This window comes from Typopeltis vanoorti, chromosome 5 (assembly GCF_054136105.1).
Source record: "Typopeltis vanoorti isolate ZY-2024b chromosome 5, IOZ_Tvanoo_1.0, whole genome shotgun sequence".
NCBI classification, from domain to species: domain Eukaryota; kingdom Metazoa; phylum Arthropoda; class Arachnida; order Uropygi; family Thelyphonidae; genus Typopeltis; species Typopeltis vanoorti.
In genome coordinates this window covers 93,827,836-93,846,338 of record NC_143553.1, presented here as the reverse complement: position 1 = coordinate 93,846,338, position 18,503 = coordinate 93,827,836, and the positions used below count along the sequence as shown (strand labels likewise).

The following is an 18,503-nucleotide window of genomic DNA, read 5'->3' as shown; positions in this document are numbered from 1 at the left end:
ACAAAAGACCAAGTACTGAGCCCTGTGGCACACCACTGGTCACTTGCCTTCTCTTGCACTCAACTCCTCCATAAAACTCTCTGATATCTATCCATCTCTATTTGCTCCAATTTATGCAATAGTGTTCTATGCAGAATATTGTCAACATTTGATAATATCACCGAGTAGCCATTTCTCTTATCCAACTTCAAACTCCATTGTCACTTGATTATAAAAAGTGAGCAAATTACTAAGATAAGACCTTCCCTTCATAGAACCATGTTGTCCCTTATAGAGTATCATATTCCTTTCCACCCAGTCCTGAATTCTGTCTTTCACCGATTTCTCCAATACCTTAACCACCACTCCTAAGATGTCGATTCGCGTATTTTGAAGATTTCTATATATTATTTAATTTTCTGAAAGCAGTATTAACTTTTGTCAATCTTTGCATTATATCCCTGTGAGTTCCACCTTTAGTATCTACATTTGCTCCCAAGTTTGTAAAATTCTTAACTTCTTTTACTGCATGTTCATTGATTTTAATTTCTTTGTGGCATTTGTTGTCCAGTTTAAGAACTTTTGTTTTAGTCATAAGTGCATATTTATTTAAGACCAACCCTTCAGCTGTTTTATATAAGATGTCTGATTTTGTTTGTCAACGTATTATGTCAATGTATGTAATGTTATATGTCAGTGTATTTTGATGAAAAAAATTACAATTGTAAGAAGAAGATTTAAATGAAATCCGATGTCACACATTTGGAAGATCTAGATTATGCAGATGACATCAAGACTATGGCATCTGCATAATCTAGATCTTCCAACTATGAGATCAAGTTCCATTTAATTCCTCTTCTTACACTTGTAACTTTCCTGTAATCCAGTCAGTGGCTCTATTAATTTGCATTATACAACTCCGTCTCACATAACATCTTGTTAACAGTTAACCATAATGTTTCTAATAATTAACCGTAATGTTCATAAAAAATACATACACATAAATAGTGTGTTTTTATTCTTTCAGCAAATCTTCCTGTTTTGACTTTGGCACCTCCTGTTTGCAGGTTTAAAACAAATGGCAAGAAAAGAAGTTTCCGGAGGCCAAGGTAGATTTGTATTACAGTTTACTTCTTTTTTTTTGATTGTTGTTAAAAGAAATTATAAAACATATAATTTCTTTTAACAACATAATTGCAGTGGTTCTGCAATAATAATTGCATTCTTAGTGGTTGAAATGATATATAAAGATCTTTATTTGTGGTTGTTACAAATGCATCTGCAGGGAGTCCAAGGACTCATTGATGGATGGCCCATATAGGCACTCATACTTAAATACCTGTCATATCTTTTCTTGAATGAATTTACCATACCAAAGCCATACATTTAAGAGTGACCCATTCCACATGCCATCAGAATAACTTGTAATTCACATATTTCTTAACCACATCCTTAGTCAGTTTCCAGGGATGCACCAGAGTTCTCTCACACCAGTCATAAGCTGCAAATTCTCACTTGTGTCTATATTCTAAAATCCCCATGCTATCATATTTCATATCCTATGTTTGTTTCTCAAATTTAGAAACCCAGTTTCCTCAATCTTTCATCACACGTGCATTTTCACAGACCAGTTATCTTCCACTAGATCTTTTCAAATGGGTTTCCGTCTTCTTGAAATCCAGATAACTATATCTGCACACAGTAGTCCACATGTGATCTTATTAAATCTTGATAAAGTGAGAGAATAACGTTTTTCTTACAAGTTAGTGTTCTCTTTAACAGTGCAGTTATCTTATGCAGTGGCAGACATCTTAGTAGTGTGGTCTCTAAAATACATCTTACTATCCACAGTAACCCCCTTCCCCAAGATATCTAGCTTCATTAACTACTTGTAGCAAATTCTCATTAGTATTCTTCCTTCTCCTCTGTCCAAAATGTCCTTTGACATTCATTTTCATTTGTCCACATAACCAATCTGTTCAAGTCAACTTGCAGAAATTCTGTATCAACTGTGTCCTTATCACTCTTCTGAACTTAGCACCATCTGCAGATAACTAGATATCACCTTCTAGACCATCTCCAATATCATTAATATACAAGTTGAACAACAATGGCTTACACACAGACCATTGGCCACTCTCCTAGACTCAGCACCTCCATACATCATTGTTTGATTGATACCTATCAGTCAACGACTCTCCTATCCATGTCACAAGTTCATTTTGTGACGTTGTAGCAAAACCATGTTGTCCTCCACAGAGGACATGGTTTTGCTACCTTCTGATGTGATTCCTAACCCAGCCTTTCCATTACTTTAACTACTCCAGAGTTACAAATTGATGAATAATTTACTTCATCAATCCTAGTTCTGCTCTTGTATAATGGAATTATCTCACTTTCCTACCACTGGTTAGAGGTCGTATGGTAATTCAAGCTGAAAAACCAGATCAGTCTGCAGCCGATTAGGCTGTTCAAATCTTTGGCTCGCTTTATCAGTACCCATGCCAATGTACAATCCAGTCCAACTGTTACAGTTGAATCAAGCACTTGAAATAGCTTTAATATCTCTAATTCATCTACCTCTTTATTTTCATTCATTTTGCCCTCAGCCCTTCTATATGAGTCGACTGTTCATGGTGTGTGTAGGAGACCTCCCAGTGATAGTGCTGGCCCTTTCATTCTCCTTTTTTTGTTTCTGTTCTTTTATCTCATATTCTTAACAACAACTCAGAAGTAGAGTTGTTGTTGTTTTTTTTTATCTTCCAGATCACTGGTATCTGATGCTCTACCACTGTGTTTGAAGGACCCATGGCCATCTGGAAAGGAGAGGGGGGGGGGGAATCCCGATATTCTTACACTTTTTTGGTTAGCAAGATGGACAACTCTGGATATCCTAGCCAAGATCAGTTGACTAGTAGACTTGCCTATAAGTGTCACTGTGTTGTTACATGGATTGGTGGGGAGTGTTGGTACTGACTTCTCCCTTCCTTTGAGAAATCAGTATAATAATAGTAATCCTCTCCACTCTCCCAGCATCCTTAATCTCTTCTTGACCAGTTTATCTTCTGATAAATATCAGAGACTTGACTACTTACCCAAACACATCACTGATTGTGCTATAGTGATTGAATGCTGACCACCGTGTAACCTTAAAAGAAAGGAATTATTATGCTATAGGTTTTTCACCCTCTCATGTGTGGGGTTGATATATTAAAAATAAATGCATATTCTCAAAGTGTGCAAATTATATTTAAGTATTCCTAAAATAAAGAAAAAAATGAATATGGAATTTCATTATTAAATTTTCTAATGCAATCTGGATAGACTTGTTCCAATAATTTAGTAAGTTTTTTTTGGTGCCATCAGATTTTCAGGACTATAATTCATTAAATACATCTTATAGTAATAAACTCTGAGAAGAATAATCACTTGCATTTGTATCTGATAAACTGCCTTCAACTTATTTGTGAAAAATAATGTGTGCAACAATGAATTCACATAGCAGGTTCATCAACCAGACTTAACACATGTGTAAATGACTGTAACCAGACATCATTCTGTGAATAGTATAACTGATCATTATCATCATATCCAGTGGCAGCAGTCATGAGGCCAAATAGAGAACACTATCATCTACATATCTTAGCCAGATAGAAGGTTTGAATGGGGCTGAGTCTATGGCTCGTTTTTCAAAATCTTCCATATTGAAGATTTCGAAAAACATGAAGGAGTCTAACGTTTCCCCAGAAACGTTAGACTCCTTCCTCGGTCATCTCAATAGCCTACATCCAAGAATCCAGTTTACTATGGAAAAGGAAAAGAACAATTGTTTACCCTTCCTAGACACCTTAGTCACGTGCCTGCCTAATGATACACTTGCCTTCACTGTATACAGAAAACCCACACACACAGGCAGTTACATTCACAAACTCTCCCACCACCACCCCTCACAACAATATGGCATCATTAAAACCCTTACCAAGAGAGCCCACAATCTTTGTTCCAGTGGAACTGCCCTCACTACTGAGCTTAACCACATACACAGAACTTTCCTCTCCAATGGCTACAGCGAACACAGCATCAAAAAAATAATCAATTCCTCCCCCATTCCCCGTCCCTCTCGTCAACAAGATTTTAAAAATGCCATCACCATACCCTACATCCGTGGCACTTCGGAAAAAATAGCCAAGATACTAAAAAAGTATAACCTACACACAGCATATAAGCCCTACCGCAAACTGGCTACCCTTATCCATTCTACGAAAGATCAGCTCCCTCCTCTCTCTCTGCCTGGAGTTTACAAAGTACCCTGTTCCTGTAAGCTTGCGTACTTTGGACAGACAGGCAGATCAGCATCCATCCGCCTGGAGGAACACAAGTCATACATCATTAAACACAACTATGGCCATTCAGGCTTGGCTGACCATGTTTTGGACACCACCCACAGAGTATCATGGAAGAAAACCACCATGCTCCACCACAGCAAATTCAAGAAAGAGAGACTTTTCTTAGAAGCAGCAGCAGCTCTCAGAAACCAACCAAATCTTAACAAATACGGTTGCATTAAGCTTCCGAAGATTTGGGAAACAGTCATCACAAGAGGTCCCACCTTACATTCCAGGCCGCCTACTACTGCCCTTAGAGGGCGCTCCACCTAGATAGGACTTTAGTGTCACCCACGTGGTTGGGCTTAGTATTGTAAGTTTTTGTGTGCATGTTACATTAATTGTCTTTGTAATCCCCGTAGATGTCCTAGTGACTAGGACGAAATATAGGAAGTATTAAATTCTATTTTAATTCTTTTTGAGTGTTGTAAAAAATCCATTAAACCTCCAACATAAACTCATCTTCTGCACTTGCAATACTATCACTCATATGTTGTTCAGTGCTGTATTTTCACCTACAATCTCGCCAATTTTCCTGCCTTGCATTATTCACCAGTCTACTGTTGTGCTTCTTACTTTCTCTGCACTTCTAGTACTCGCTTTCAAACCACTCCATATACACTAACCAGTCTCATTTTAATTTCACAGATCTTTCACAATTTGTAACAAATATATCCTAGACACACTGCAGTGAATGTGAACAAATTTCCTGATGTTTGATTTGCTTGTCATTGTTCTCCTATGCATTGTCATGTAATAATCATTAAACAGCATTTTTGTAAGCACTTCACAAACAAACACTTAAATGGGCAGACATTCAAAACAAGAATCTGCTTAGAATTCTCATATTATTATTTATTTTTGAAATACAAAACTTATTTTTTGACTCCAAAGTCTATAATAGTCAATTAAGCCACCAATTTTTATCTCATTCAGAACATTTGTAGGAGTATAAGTGGCAAAATATGTCAAAATTATATATTGCATTGAAAATATGTAGCCATTTCAATCTTATTTCACTCAGAACATTTGTAGGAACTTAAAGTAGCAAACATTTCAGAATTATATATTGCAATAACTGTTGTTTGGTTAAATAGAATTTAGTGAAATTTCAAAACAATTTCAGCAGATATATAATTTACACTTGCTGAAATACAATAAAAAAAGATCGACATTTTGTACAAACACACACACACACACACACACACACACACACACACACACTACAAATTTTGATAGACACATGCCAGATTTTTACAAAAGGATTGAGTGGTGAAGATAAAGAGCTGTAGAGTTGAGTGCTCTTCCTTGATGAGTCTTTGGACTCTCTGGAGGTGTCACGTAAAAAAAAAAGTATCTCCACTTATCATTAGAACCCTTTGAATAATGCATATACAGTATTATATTATATCCAGATCTGTAACAAGGTCCATAAAATGAAAAGTAGAAAAGATATATACTCTTTACTTCTCCACAGACCTGGAACATGGTGGATATGAAATTTCCCCAAAACAGTTGTAATCTTGTGAGGTGGCAGGTGCATTTTTGATATTCTATAAAAGCAGTATAGTTGGGATGCATCTTTAACATGCTAATACATCTCATTGCTTTGCTTGGCACCAAGCTGGTTGCTTTAAGAGAGGTCTTGATTTAGTCATTTATTCACATTTTTGACATTTGATTTAGATATGGGAAATGTAAGCCATTATATTAGACTTATGCATAAACTGCATAAAAAGAAATGTTTTAGAAGGAATATACGAAGAAATGTAATAAGTATGCTCATGAGTAGTGTAAAGAATGAACAAGAAAAAATGACCATCAGGAGGCAAAATTATATCTTCTTCTTCTTTTCCAGTAATAGTGCCTTGTTATGGTCGCTTCCCATCTTTTCAAAGGCTGTCCTCTATTCCTTCTCCCTTGAGTTCAATATCTCTGTATCTCTCTGGAGAAGTCTTCCTTCTATCATTCTTTCTATATATTGTCTTCATCTCACTCTATAAAGATCTATGTAGTTTAAAACAGATACCACCACAAGTTCCTTTAAGATATTGCTATTTCTTTTGAGGTCTGGTCTATTATATAGTTGTTTTGTGCATGAATCGCATTTCAGAGCTTATCAGTCTTTTTCTGTCTGCTTGAGTTATGGTCCAAGCTTCTAAATCACATGAGAGGATAGGTCTTACTATTGAGTTATGGATACTTATTCTTGTACTCTTGCTTATTAAATCTGGATAGAAAATCTGATTGATAATTTTTGAAGAAAAAATGAAAGAGTTTGATAACAGGAACCAAACCTTGGAGATTCAGTGGCAAGCCTTGAAGAAAACCATGATTGATTCAGCCAGAAAGACATGTTGTGAGGTTGTCTGCAAGAATAGAAAAATCAGAACTCCATGGTGGATACAAGAAATTAAGGAGGCAGTGAAGGAAAAGAAGAAAGCATATCAAAAATTCTTGGCAAATAAGTCAGCATGTGCTCTTAGAGAATATAGAGACAAATGTAAGAAACCTAAACACTGTGTAAAACTGGCTAAACAAATCATGGGAGGACTTTGGTAAGAACATAGAAAATAAATATCAAGAAGGTGGCAATATATTATGTAGGATGTTGAAGAAGCTTAGAAATGGAGGAAAGAGTGCTGTAAAATGAGTTAGAAATGATAAAGGTGACATGAAAACAGGAAAAAAAGATATCCTTGAAGTACGCAGTAATTACTTCGAAAAATTGCTAAATGAAACAAGCAGTGATAGCTCAGTGGTAAAAAACACTCAACAGGCATGCAGTCAGGAATGCATATATATACTTGAAGTAGAAAAAGCCATTAAAGGCTTGAAATGTGGAAAGGCAGCAGGAGTAGATGATATTCGATCAGAAATGCTGAAGTATGGTGGTATAAAAGTCTTACAGTGGCTGCACTGCATACTTAAGAAGGCCTGGACAGAGGGACGAATTCTCGATGATTGGAGTAGAGCTCTCATAGTACCCATATATAAAAAGGGAAATAAAACTGAATGTGAGAATTACAGAGGTATTTCCCTACTGAGTGTTCCTGGGAAGATTTGTGCAAGTATACTTGAGAAACGGTCGAGAAGAATTGTGGAAGAAAAGCTTTGTGAAAAACAAGCTGGATTCAGGCCAAATAAAGGCTGTCAGGATCAGATCTTCACTTTACGACAAATAGTTGAGAAGTCATGAGAATATAACAAAGCTCTGTATTTTAAGTTTTGTCGATCTGGAAAAGGCATAGGACAAGGTGCCAAGAGAGAAGCTATTCAATATGCTACAGTTATATGGTGTCGATGACACATTATATCTAGCAATACTTTCTTTATTTGAGTTGTAAGTCAGCAGTTAGAATTAAAGGAAGTACAGCAAGATGGTTGAATGTTAAATCTGGTGTCAGACAGGGATGTACGTTATCCCGTCTGTTATTCATTATCTATATGGATCACATTATGAAGAAAGTGGTATTAAACATGATATCAAAATTGGAGATTGACTAAATTGAATAACTGTTGTAATAGATATCGTATGAAGATCAGCAGTAAAAAGACAAAGGCAATGAAAATAGGCAGAATCGTTGAAAATGTCAACTGCGTTGTGAATGGAGAACCTGTGGAACGAGTAAAACATTTCAGCTACTTAGGCATGATTTTTAGTGAAGATGGTAAATTAAATATGGAAATAGACAATAGAATCAACAAAGCTGGTATGGTAGGAAGTCAATTGAATAAATTCATATGGAATAAGAGAGAAATTAGTCTGAACACTAAATTAGCTGTATACAAGACAGTGTTCAAACCAGTTTTAACTTATGGATCTGAGAGCTGGGTCAGAAGTAAAACACTTCACCAAAGACTAGAGACTGCAGATATGAGAGTCCTGGGAAAAATTAGAGGTGTGAACAAATGGCAATATCATTTTAAAAATGAGAATATTAGGAAAGAACTTGATTGTCAGCATCCAGGAATGCGTTAGCAGAGCTAATCTCAGGTGGTAAGGTCACTTAAACAGAATGGGCGAGGAAAGATTAGCAAAACAAGTGTTCTCTGCCAGGTTTGCAGGAAAACAACCCAGAGAAAGACCAAGATATATGTTGATTGATACAGTACAAAGTGCCTTAGACGATAGAAATATAAGATCTCATAATATTGGAGTCTTGGCAAGTAACAGACTGATTTGGACGAAAATTGTAGATAGGTAGTTAGTAATGATGTAAATTTTTCATGTAGTACTATCATATCCTGTACATCCATTGAGGGTACATGGCAGGAATTTGATGATGATAATAGCTTTTGTTATTCCTGGATAATTGGTTATTTTATGTTGCATGCCTTTCTCTCTTTCATAAGATAAGTGGTAGCCTAGATATTTGAATGTATTAACCTGTGGTATAATATCGCTGATGCAAATTTTGTTTGTAATTGAGTCATCATCATCATCATCATCAAATTCCTGCCATGTGACATCAAGGGGTGTACAGGATATGATAGTACTACATGAAAAAAATTACATCATTACTAACTTCCTATCTACAATTTTCCTCCAAATCAGTCTGTTACTTGTCAAGAGTCCAACATTATCAGATCTTATATTTCTATCGTCTAAGGCACTTTGTACCGTATCAAACCAACTATATCTTATTCTTCCTCTGGGTCGTTTTGCTGCCAACTTGGCAGAGAACACTTGTTTTGCTAATCTTTCTTCGCACATCTGTTTAAGTGACCATACCACCTGAGATTAGCACTGCTAACGTATTCCTGGATGCTGACAGTGTCAAGTTCTTTCCTAATATTCTCGTTTTTAATAAGATATTGCCATTGGTGCCATCTGTTCATGCCTCTCAGGACTCTCATATCTGCGGTCTTTGGTCAAGTGTTTTACTTCTGACTTATATCCATAAGTTAAAACTGGTTTGAACACTGTCTTGTATACAGCTAATTTAGTGTTCCGACTAATTTCTCTCTTATTCCATATGAATTTATTCAATTGACTTCCCACCAACTTAGTGATTCTGTTGTCTATTTCTATATTAAATTTACCATCTTCACTAAAAATTATGCCTAAGTAGCTGAAATGTTTTACTTGTTCAACAGGTTCTCCATTCACAACACAGTTCACATTTCCAATGATTCTGCCTATTTTCATTGTTTTTGTCTTTTTATTGCTGACCTTCATACCATAGCTATTACAACAGCTATTCAATTTATTCAGAGAATCTTGCAGACTTATAGCGGATTTATTTAGAAGTATAACATCATCCGCATAAAGCAAATAGCTGACATTAACATCTCCAATTTTGATATCATGTTTAATACCACTTTCCTTCATAATGTTATCCATATAGATAATGAATAACAGAGGGGATAATGTACATCCTTGTCTCACACCAGATTTAACATTAAACCATCTTCCTGTACTTCCTTCAATTCTAACTGCTTACTTACAACTCAAATAAAGACTAAGTATTGCTTGATATGCGGATGATGTTATACTTCTAAATAAATCCGCTATAAGTCTGCAAGATTCTCTGAATAAATTGAATAGCTGTTGTAATAGCTATGGTATGAAGGTCAGCAATAAAAAGACAAAAACAATGAAAATAGGCAGAATCATTGGAAATGTGAACTGTGTTGTGAATGGAGAACCTGTTGAACAAGTAAAACATTTCAGCTACTTAGGCATAATTTTTAGTGAAGATGGTAAATTTAATATAGAAATAGACAACAGAATCACTAAGTTGGTGGGAAGTCAATTGAATAAATTATAACTGTATAATTACAGTTATAATGTAATTATAACTGTAACATATAACTGTAACGTATTGAATTGCTTCTCTCTTGGCACCTTGTCCTATTCCTTTTCCAGATCGACAAAACTTATATACAGATCTTTATTATATTCCCGTGACTTCTCGACTATTTGTCGTAAAGTGAAGATCAGATCCTGATGTCCTCTATTTGGCCTGAATCCAGCTTGTTCTTCACCAAGCTTTTCTTCCACAATTCTTCTCAGCCGTTTCTCAAGTATACTTGCATAGATCTTGCCAGGAACACTCAGTAGGGAAATACCTCTGTAATTCTCACATTCAGTTTTATTTCCCTTTTTATATATGGTTACTATGAGTGCTCTACACCAATCATCGGGAATTCGTCCCTCTGTCCAGGCTTTCTGAACTATGCAGTGCAGCCACTGTAAGACTTTTATACCACCATACTTTAGCATTTCTGGTCGAATATCATCTACTCCTGCTGCCTTTCCACATTTCAAGCCTTTGATGGCTTTTTCTACTTGAAATATGCATGCCTGGTCAGTGTTTTTTACCACTGTGCTATCGCTGCTTGTTTCATTTAGCAATTTCTCGAAGTAATTACTCCATACTTCAAGGATATCTTTTTCTCTCGTTTTCATGTCACCTTTATCATCTCTAACTCCTTTTACAGCACTCTTTCCTCCATTTCTAAGCTTCTTCAACAACCTCCAGAATATTTTGCCACCTTCTTGATAATTATTTTCTATATTTTTGCTAAAGTCCTCCCATGACTTTTGTTTAGCTAGTTTTACACAGTGTTTAGCATTCTTGCATTTGTCTCTGTATTCTCTAAGAGCACAAGCTGACTTATTTACCAGGAACTTTTGATATGCTTTCTTCTTTTCCTTCACTGTCTCTTTAACTTCCTGTGTCCACCATGGAGTTCTAATTTTTCTATCCTTGCAGACAACTTCACTACATGCCTCTCTAGCTGAATCAATCAGTGCTTTCTTCAAAGCTTGCCACTGAATCTCCAAGGTTTGGTTCCTGTTCTCAAACTCTTTTATTTTAGTCTACAGTTCACATCTGAGAGCTGCTCAACTTTTATTCGCTTTAAAACTTTCTTACATGTTATTCTTTTCAATATGAAAATCAATTTTATCCTATTCAAGACTAAATAGTGATCACTTCCAATTTCAAATCCTCTGTACACTCTTGTTCCTGCACCAGGGAGAAAACATCTCTCTCAACAATATCATAATCAATGAGACTTTTCTTATTCCTTGCGTCTTCTCTCCATGTGAATTTGTGCACATTTTTATGTTGGAATTTGGTGTTAGTAATAACCAGTCCATGTCCTGAGCAGAAATCCAACAGATATTTGCCATTATTATTAGCTTTGCTCTTTTCTCCAAATTTTCCCAAAATATTTTTGTGTCTCACAATCATTTCCTACTCTGCTATTTAGATCCCCAACAAGGACCTAATTTTCCTTTTTCATTGTGTCAGTTGCTTTTTGTAAAGCCTCCAAAAATACCTCCACCTTTACCTTAGTAGAACCTTCTGTGGGACCATAGACACAACTAAGTCTCATTGTCCCATTCCCCATTCTCATATTGCCCACATTACTCTACTTGAGGCTGACTACCATTCAAGAAGATTAGCCTTGTATTTTGTGTTGAATACTATGGCTACTCCTTCTTTTCCTTGATTGTCATTGACTGAATATAACATTTTATATTTATTGCTTAGAAAGATCTCACCAGTTTTTGTCTTTTTTGTTTCAATCACCCCTTTTATGTCGATCTGGTACTTATCTAATTCCTCAGCTAGCTCCATTTCTTTGCCATTCAGGCTTCTTATGTTGATAGTACTGATCTTTAACTCTGGTGATGTTGAGTTGGGGTGTGTTTTCAGATTTGTTCCAGTAGCTGACTTTTCGTTGTTCACCCTGGTTACCTGGCAAAAACAGCAGGGGGGGGCTTGTTTATCCAGACGATGTCCCAGCCAGCATGAAATTTTGTCATGTTGTACCATCATTTTTTATTTTGGTTTAGCCAATAAGAATACAATTTGGTCGGCTAAATCCCAAATTGCCAGCCCATTTTCGTGCAGTATCCAAATAGATACCCAACCGGGTGCACCACGAGAAGGTGAGGATTGGACATTAGGTCAGAAGCCCTTTTCGGTTCTACACATTCCTTTAAAGGCTATGTGGGGGTCTCCTCTCACTTATACAGCTTTGACCCTTAAGCACCCCTTGTAATTGAGTCTCGTCCTTTAAATGGTTCTACTCCAATATATTTATGTATGTAGTTATCAGTTTCTTTGGTTCCCTTATTTTTCTTCTTTGTTTCAGTCAATAATGCAATTTTGATTGTCTTTTGATATAGAATTTCATCTATTGGGTTTTCTTTGGGATAAACTTCTTACATTCCATGTAGCAAAATGAGTAGTAATCTTGTTCCATTTGGTATCTTTAGCCGGTCGTGGGTCATTTCCATTTTGAGCACTCCTTTAATTCTTTATTTGAGACTTGAAAGTAATTAGAATACTTGGGCTTTGGCTAGTAACCAATTCACAAGGTGTCACTAGTGATAGGGCTGCCATCTTGAGGCAACTAGGCATGGCTTTTTAATAAGTAGTGGAAAATATAATTTTTGAGGAAAGAGTCACACCCTTGAATTGCTCTAATAGCACTGGGGAAAGGAGTCAGAGAGAGCAGAGGAAAGAAGCATAGAAGACCAGTCTACAGTTATAATATACTAAGTGCATATTATAGAAAGTAAGATCAGGTCTAGCTTGGATATCTTGGGTTTGCCTTGCCCATACTCACCAATATTGACCCCTGAATCTGCAAAATTATGTTATGAAAAGAAATTAGCTGAAGAAACCAAAGAAAATTTGAGTTGTTTCACTTACATAGTAATTGAAAAGAAAAATTATGAGAGAGGATAATATGGATGAATGCAGATGGTAGGAAAATGCTAAAATCTAAAGAATTAGTTGAATTATTGAGTGATCACTTTCAAATTGAAGGAGATATCAGAAAGATGAATTCAAGGGTATTCAGGATATTGCAGAATTTCATTATTAATACTGCATAATGATTAAATGAGGTATCTGCCTATCAGTTATGAGAAAATACAAGAGAATAGGCAGTGCTTATAACCAGGTTGTTTATTTAGTTTCAACTCTAGCCATATTGAGAGGGAGGGAGGATTGTACAGTAGCTTCATTGAGGCTGCAAGACAAAGATAGCAAATTATAAACCAGTTATTATCTCAGATGCAGTGGCTAAGGTATTGAAAATGTTAAGGCCTAAATTCAAGAAACGTTAGATAAGAAATAATACTTCAGGCAGGCAGTATAGCTCTGTAAATGGGGTGGTCTTGCATTAGAATTTTTAATGTGTGAATTCTGCACAAAAGCTTGTAAACATGCACATTTTATACCATTAGTGAGCTAATGGGTAGAGGATTAAATAATATGCATCCCAGAGAAGAATTTTTTTCAAGTCATTTTAATCTTCAGTAACAATCTATTAGTTATAGTCTGACATTCAGCATGGAACTCATCTGTCACCTAAAGGCATTCACATACATCATGTTGCAGTAGGATTCAAAACCACAGCCTGTGGGAGAGTGGAGATGCCATCCACTTTGTCACCTTAGGCCTGCAGTTTATTTACTCATGTTGTAATAATGATAACTATGTGGTGATACTCAAAACTAACTGGAATCTGAACTTGGCATGCACACATTTTCTAGTTACAGATGATGCCACTAGGCATCATGAGTGTACAGTTTTCTGCACCAGTCTGGCGAGTGGTGTCATCCTATGTGAATTAGTTTGTTGTTTTGACTGCTTTTTTTTTTTGTTAGTGCTTACAAGCAAGTTTGGCGATTTTGTAATGACTAACCACAAGGAACAGAATGTGCATGAAATTTTGTTTTCTTTTGGGTAAAACTGAGCTGAAACTATAGTTATGCTTCAACAAGCCTTTAAGGATGATGCTTTAGGTAAACACAAGTCTGCAAGTTGTTTTCCCGTTTCAAAAATGAGGGCATGTCAGTTGAAGACCAATAACGATCTGGCTGACCTTCAACAAGCAGAAATTATGAAAACATCAAAAAGACTTGCCAGCAATCAATGAAAATCGTCAAAAGACCATTGAACAAGTTTCTGAAGAGAAATTTGTCTTGGAGTTCGTGGCAGCAAATTTTAACAACAACATGGTGGTTGTTCCCCACCCTCCCTACTCACTGGATCTCTTGCCCTCTGACTTTTTTTTTCCTCAACAGATAAAGAAAACCATGAAACGGCAGTGATTCACTGATGTGGATGAAGTGAAAGAAAAGTTGCTGGGGATCATAAACAGTATTCCAGTTGAACAGTTCCAGAACTGTTTCCATCAGTGGAAAAAATGTTGGGACAAGCGTATTGACTTACATGGAGAATACTTTGAAGGAGACTAGAATATGGTATTATAAACTTTAATAAAAAAATTTAAAAAAGATAATAATTCTGGTTATTTTTGGGTACCCTCTCGTAAGTTAGCCCAAGGGAAATAGCTATACCATAATATTGAAGCTATACCATGGTAATGTATAAATTAATAATTCGTCTAGTTTTTTCCTATTGATGTGAAAATGGATATTTACAGCCAGGGTAAAGAATTGATTTCAGCTTTTGAAATGAAAAATCCTTAGAAAAATATTTGGTACCCAGTGAATGGCAGTGGTCTGTGTAGGATCAGATGCAACTATGGGTTATATCAACTTTATAAAGAACCAACAATATCTAGTATGATCAAGATCAAAAAGTTGCAGTGTGCAGGACATGTTTTTAATATGGAAAATGACTATATTCTTGAGAAGGCAATAAATAAGAAATTCTTGGTTAAAGACTAAAAGGAAAACCTAGAACAAGATGGATAGACACCTTTAGTCAAGATAGCTAACATATTACATTGTCTGATGTTTGGACAGACAAGTTTGGAGGCATCAAATTCAGAAGGCCAAGGTTTGGTTTTGGCTGTAGAGCCATAATATGAAGATATTGCAGGAGCTTTGCAAGGGCATTTGACAGAATATTATGCAGAAATCTGTTTGTAAATTGGAATAGATAGTTCAATGAGCTTGTGAAATGGATAAGAGGATGGCTGGTGGACAGACATCAGAGAATAGTGTATATTAGAGCAGAGTTTGAGACTGCAGATGACCCTTAGTGTGCCACAGGATTTTGTGATTAGATCACTACTATTCAGTATATTAATGACTTGAAGGGATGATATTGAATTGTTTGCTGCTGTTGCTTAGCAGACAGTAATAAATAAAAATTATGTAGAAAAATTCTGCAAAACTATTGAATCAGCTGACATTGCAGAAAACATAATTTACAACAGTTCAGAATTGCAATGTTTTGCAGTTTGGACCGAAGAGATTACTAGCCATATCTATTTCTTGCAGTGAGTTATTATTATTACTACCCCAAGACCTCATGGAGTCAAAGATTCATCTGGGGAGGTCCTTTTATCACACACAGAGCTCATCATACCGTGTCTTAAACACACTCAAACTCCTTGCAGTCACCACACTCTCAGGCAAGGCATTCCAATTATTTACAACTCTACACGAAAAAAAAACCTGCCTCTCACTCCCTACTCACATCCTCTTTATACAATTTCCAGGGATGACCTCTGATCTCCCACTATTTTCTGTAGAACTTCTTCAGCATTGATCCATTAACAGCCCCTTACCAACTTGTAGGTCTCTACCATATCTCCCCTCTTCCTCCTGTCCACTAGACTCTGCAAATTACATCTTCTCAATCTTTCCTCATACTCGACATTCCAGAGGGTCAGAAGCTACCTTAGTCAGTCGCCTTTGGACCCTTTCCAACATCTCTTCATCCTTCTGAAAACCAGGTGACCAAATCTGGGCACGATAGTCCATGTATGGTCTAATCAAAGCCTTATACAACGGAACAAGAATCTCCCTACTGCTACACGTCAATGTCCTCCGCATTCCCAGAAGCCTTTGTGTTGTCTTTACAATGTTGACTATGTGTCCCCTTAATTTCAGATCCTTATCCACTATCATTCCCAGATCTCTTATTTCTTCCACCTCCAACAATATATCCTCACCAAGAATAAATTCTGCATCCCATTTATGTTTTTCAAATTTTAAAACCTTACATTTTGCGACATTGAATTCACATCTCCATTTCCGTGCCCAATCACTCAATTTATTCAAGTCTTCTTGTAAGGTCACAACATCTTCACTACTCTTCATGGTTCGTCCCAACTTTGCATCATCTGCAAACAACTGAATATCTCCATCCAAATCTTCACCAATATCATTAATATACAAGTTAAATAGTAATGGCCCCAAAACACACCCCTGAGGCCCTCCACTAGCAGACAAAGGAAATGCAACCGTGGTGATGGACACAACTGAATATGAAAACAAAATGCACACACTATTACAAGATCAGTCAACATACAAAATTATAGATCGCAATCCCACCAACACACAAAAGAATAAGGCACGAAAATTATTAAAAAAAGTCACTTCCTGGCCCAAAGACACAGTTAACAAACTCAAACCCTTCCATGTTAAAACACCGAGGATCTATGGATCACCAAAAATTCACAAACCAGGCACACCCCTATGCCCAATTGTGGACTGTATAAATAGTCCCACATACAAACTGGCTAGACATTTAGCGAAGCTACTAGCCACTCGCACTAACAATTCTCCCTCCTTTGTCAAAAATTCAGCACACCTAAAAAGCATCTTACAACACCTTACCCTAAAAAGCTCAGACTTAATAGTAAGCTTTGACATCACTTCACTATTCACAAATGTACCACTAATAGAAACCCTCAATCTACTGAAGTCACACTTCCCCCCTGATATATTTGAACTATTCAAATTCACAATACATGCAGGATATTTCACATGGAAAGGGAAAATATACAAACAAATTGATGGGACAGCCATGGGCTCCCCCCTTCCCCCCCCCTAGCCAACTTTTACATAGAACACCTGGAAAAACAAGCAATCAATACAGCCACTCTCAAACCAACACTTTAGCTACGCTATGTTGATGATGTGCTTGCTATTTGGCCACATGGCCCTGAGACATTGAAAACATTCTTAGCACATTTAAATAACCAACATCCAAAAATCCACTTTACTATGGAACTGGAAGCCAACAACTGTCTGCCCTTCCTGGATACACTCATCACACGTCTCCCAGATGGTTCCTTATCATTTTCAGTTTAGAAAACCCACACATACAGGCAGATACTTACACAAACAATCACACCATCATCCTTCTCAACAATATGGCATATTAAAAACGCTAACCCATAGAGCGAGAGCAATATGTTCCAATGACAAGGCTCTTACTGCTGAACTGACTCACTTACGCCACACCTTCTAGGCCAACGGCTACAATCCACATAAAATAAACAAAATACTAAACACTCCTAAGAAACCCCTCCCACCATCCACCACAGAGAACTACAACAAAACAGTCACCATCCCTTACATTAAAGGCACATCCAAAAAGATCTCAAGAATTCTCAATAAACATAAACTACGCACTACATTCAGACCATGTAGCAAATTAGCCACCCTCATCCGCTCACCCAAGGACAGCATTCCTCCTTTATCACATCCAGGAGTCTACCAAGTACCCTGCTCATGCAATCAAGCCTACTACGGTCAAACAGGAAGAACTGTGAATATCCGCATCAGCGAACATAAACGATACATCCGGAATTATCATTATGGGAAGTCGGGCCTAGCAGACCATGCTCTGGATACCCCTGCACACAGGATCAACTGGAAAAACACAAAAGTACTACGCAGAAACCCGTATAAATCAGAGAGATTGTTCTTAGAGGCGACAGAAGCCCTGAAACACACTCCAAATCTCAACAAATATGGCTGTATTAACTTGCCGAAGATCTGGGAGACAGTCATATTAAGAAAAAACTAGCACTTTTCTAGGACTCTAGTAATATATGATAGTTTTTTTTTTTCAGATAGAGGGTGCCAAAATCAGGACTTTAGTCTTTGTGTTGCTGCTACAATTTTGTTTAAGTACACCATGTTGTTTTAGTCTCGCGTATTGTGACAAACAGTGTTTTTGTGCTCTGAAGATGCTGGTTATAATACCAGCGAAATATCAGCATCAAGTTAATAAATTAATTATTTACTTAGTTTCTGTGTTCTATTATACCGTTAAAATAATAAACAACATGTTCGACGAACACATAAGTCTGTCCACACGTTTAAGCATTCTTTCTTTTGCTGGCTACATATCGAAAGAACTCCTTAGGATTCTTTTTGGCTTCATTAGCTAACTG

The 18,503-nt window shown here is 36.7% G+C and overlaps 1 protein-coding gene across 6 annotated transcripts in view; it reads left to right on the top strand.

Annotated features, from left to right (window-relative positions):
* LOC150106659 (uncharacterized) overlaps positions 1 to 18,503 on the top strand; it is a 165,363-nt gene that overhangs the window by 122,192 nt on the left and 24,668 nt on the right. For all 6 annotated transcript variants that reach the window (XM_090393255.1, XM_090393253.1, XM_090393258.1 and 3 more), the window contains one exon: positions 1,007 to 1,088. In XM_090393255.1, coding sequence (XP_090249381.1) covers positions 1,007 to 1,088 — 82 coding nt within the window. The remainder of the gene's footprint in view (positions 1 to 1,006; positions 1,089 to 18,503) is intronic.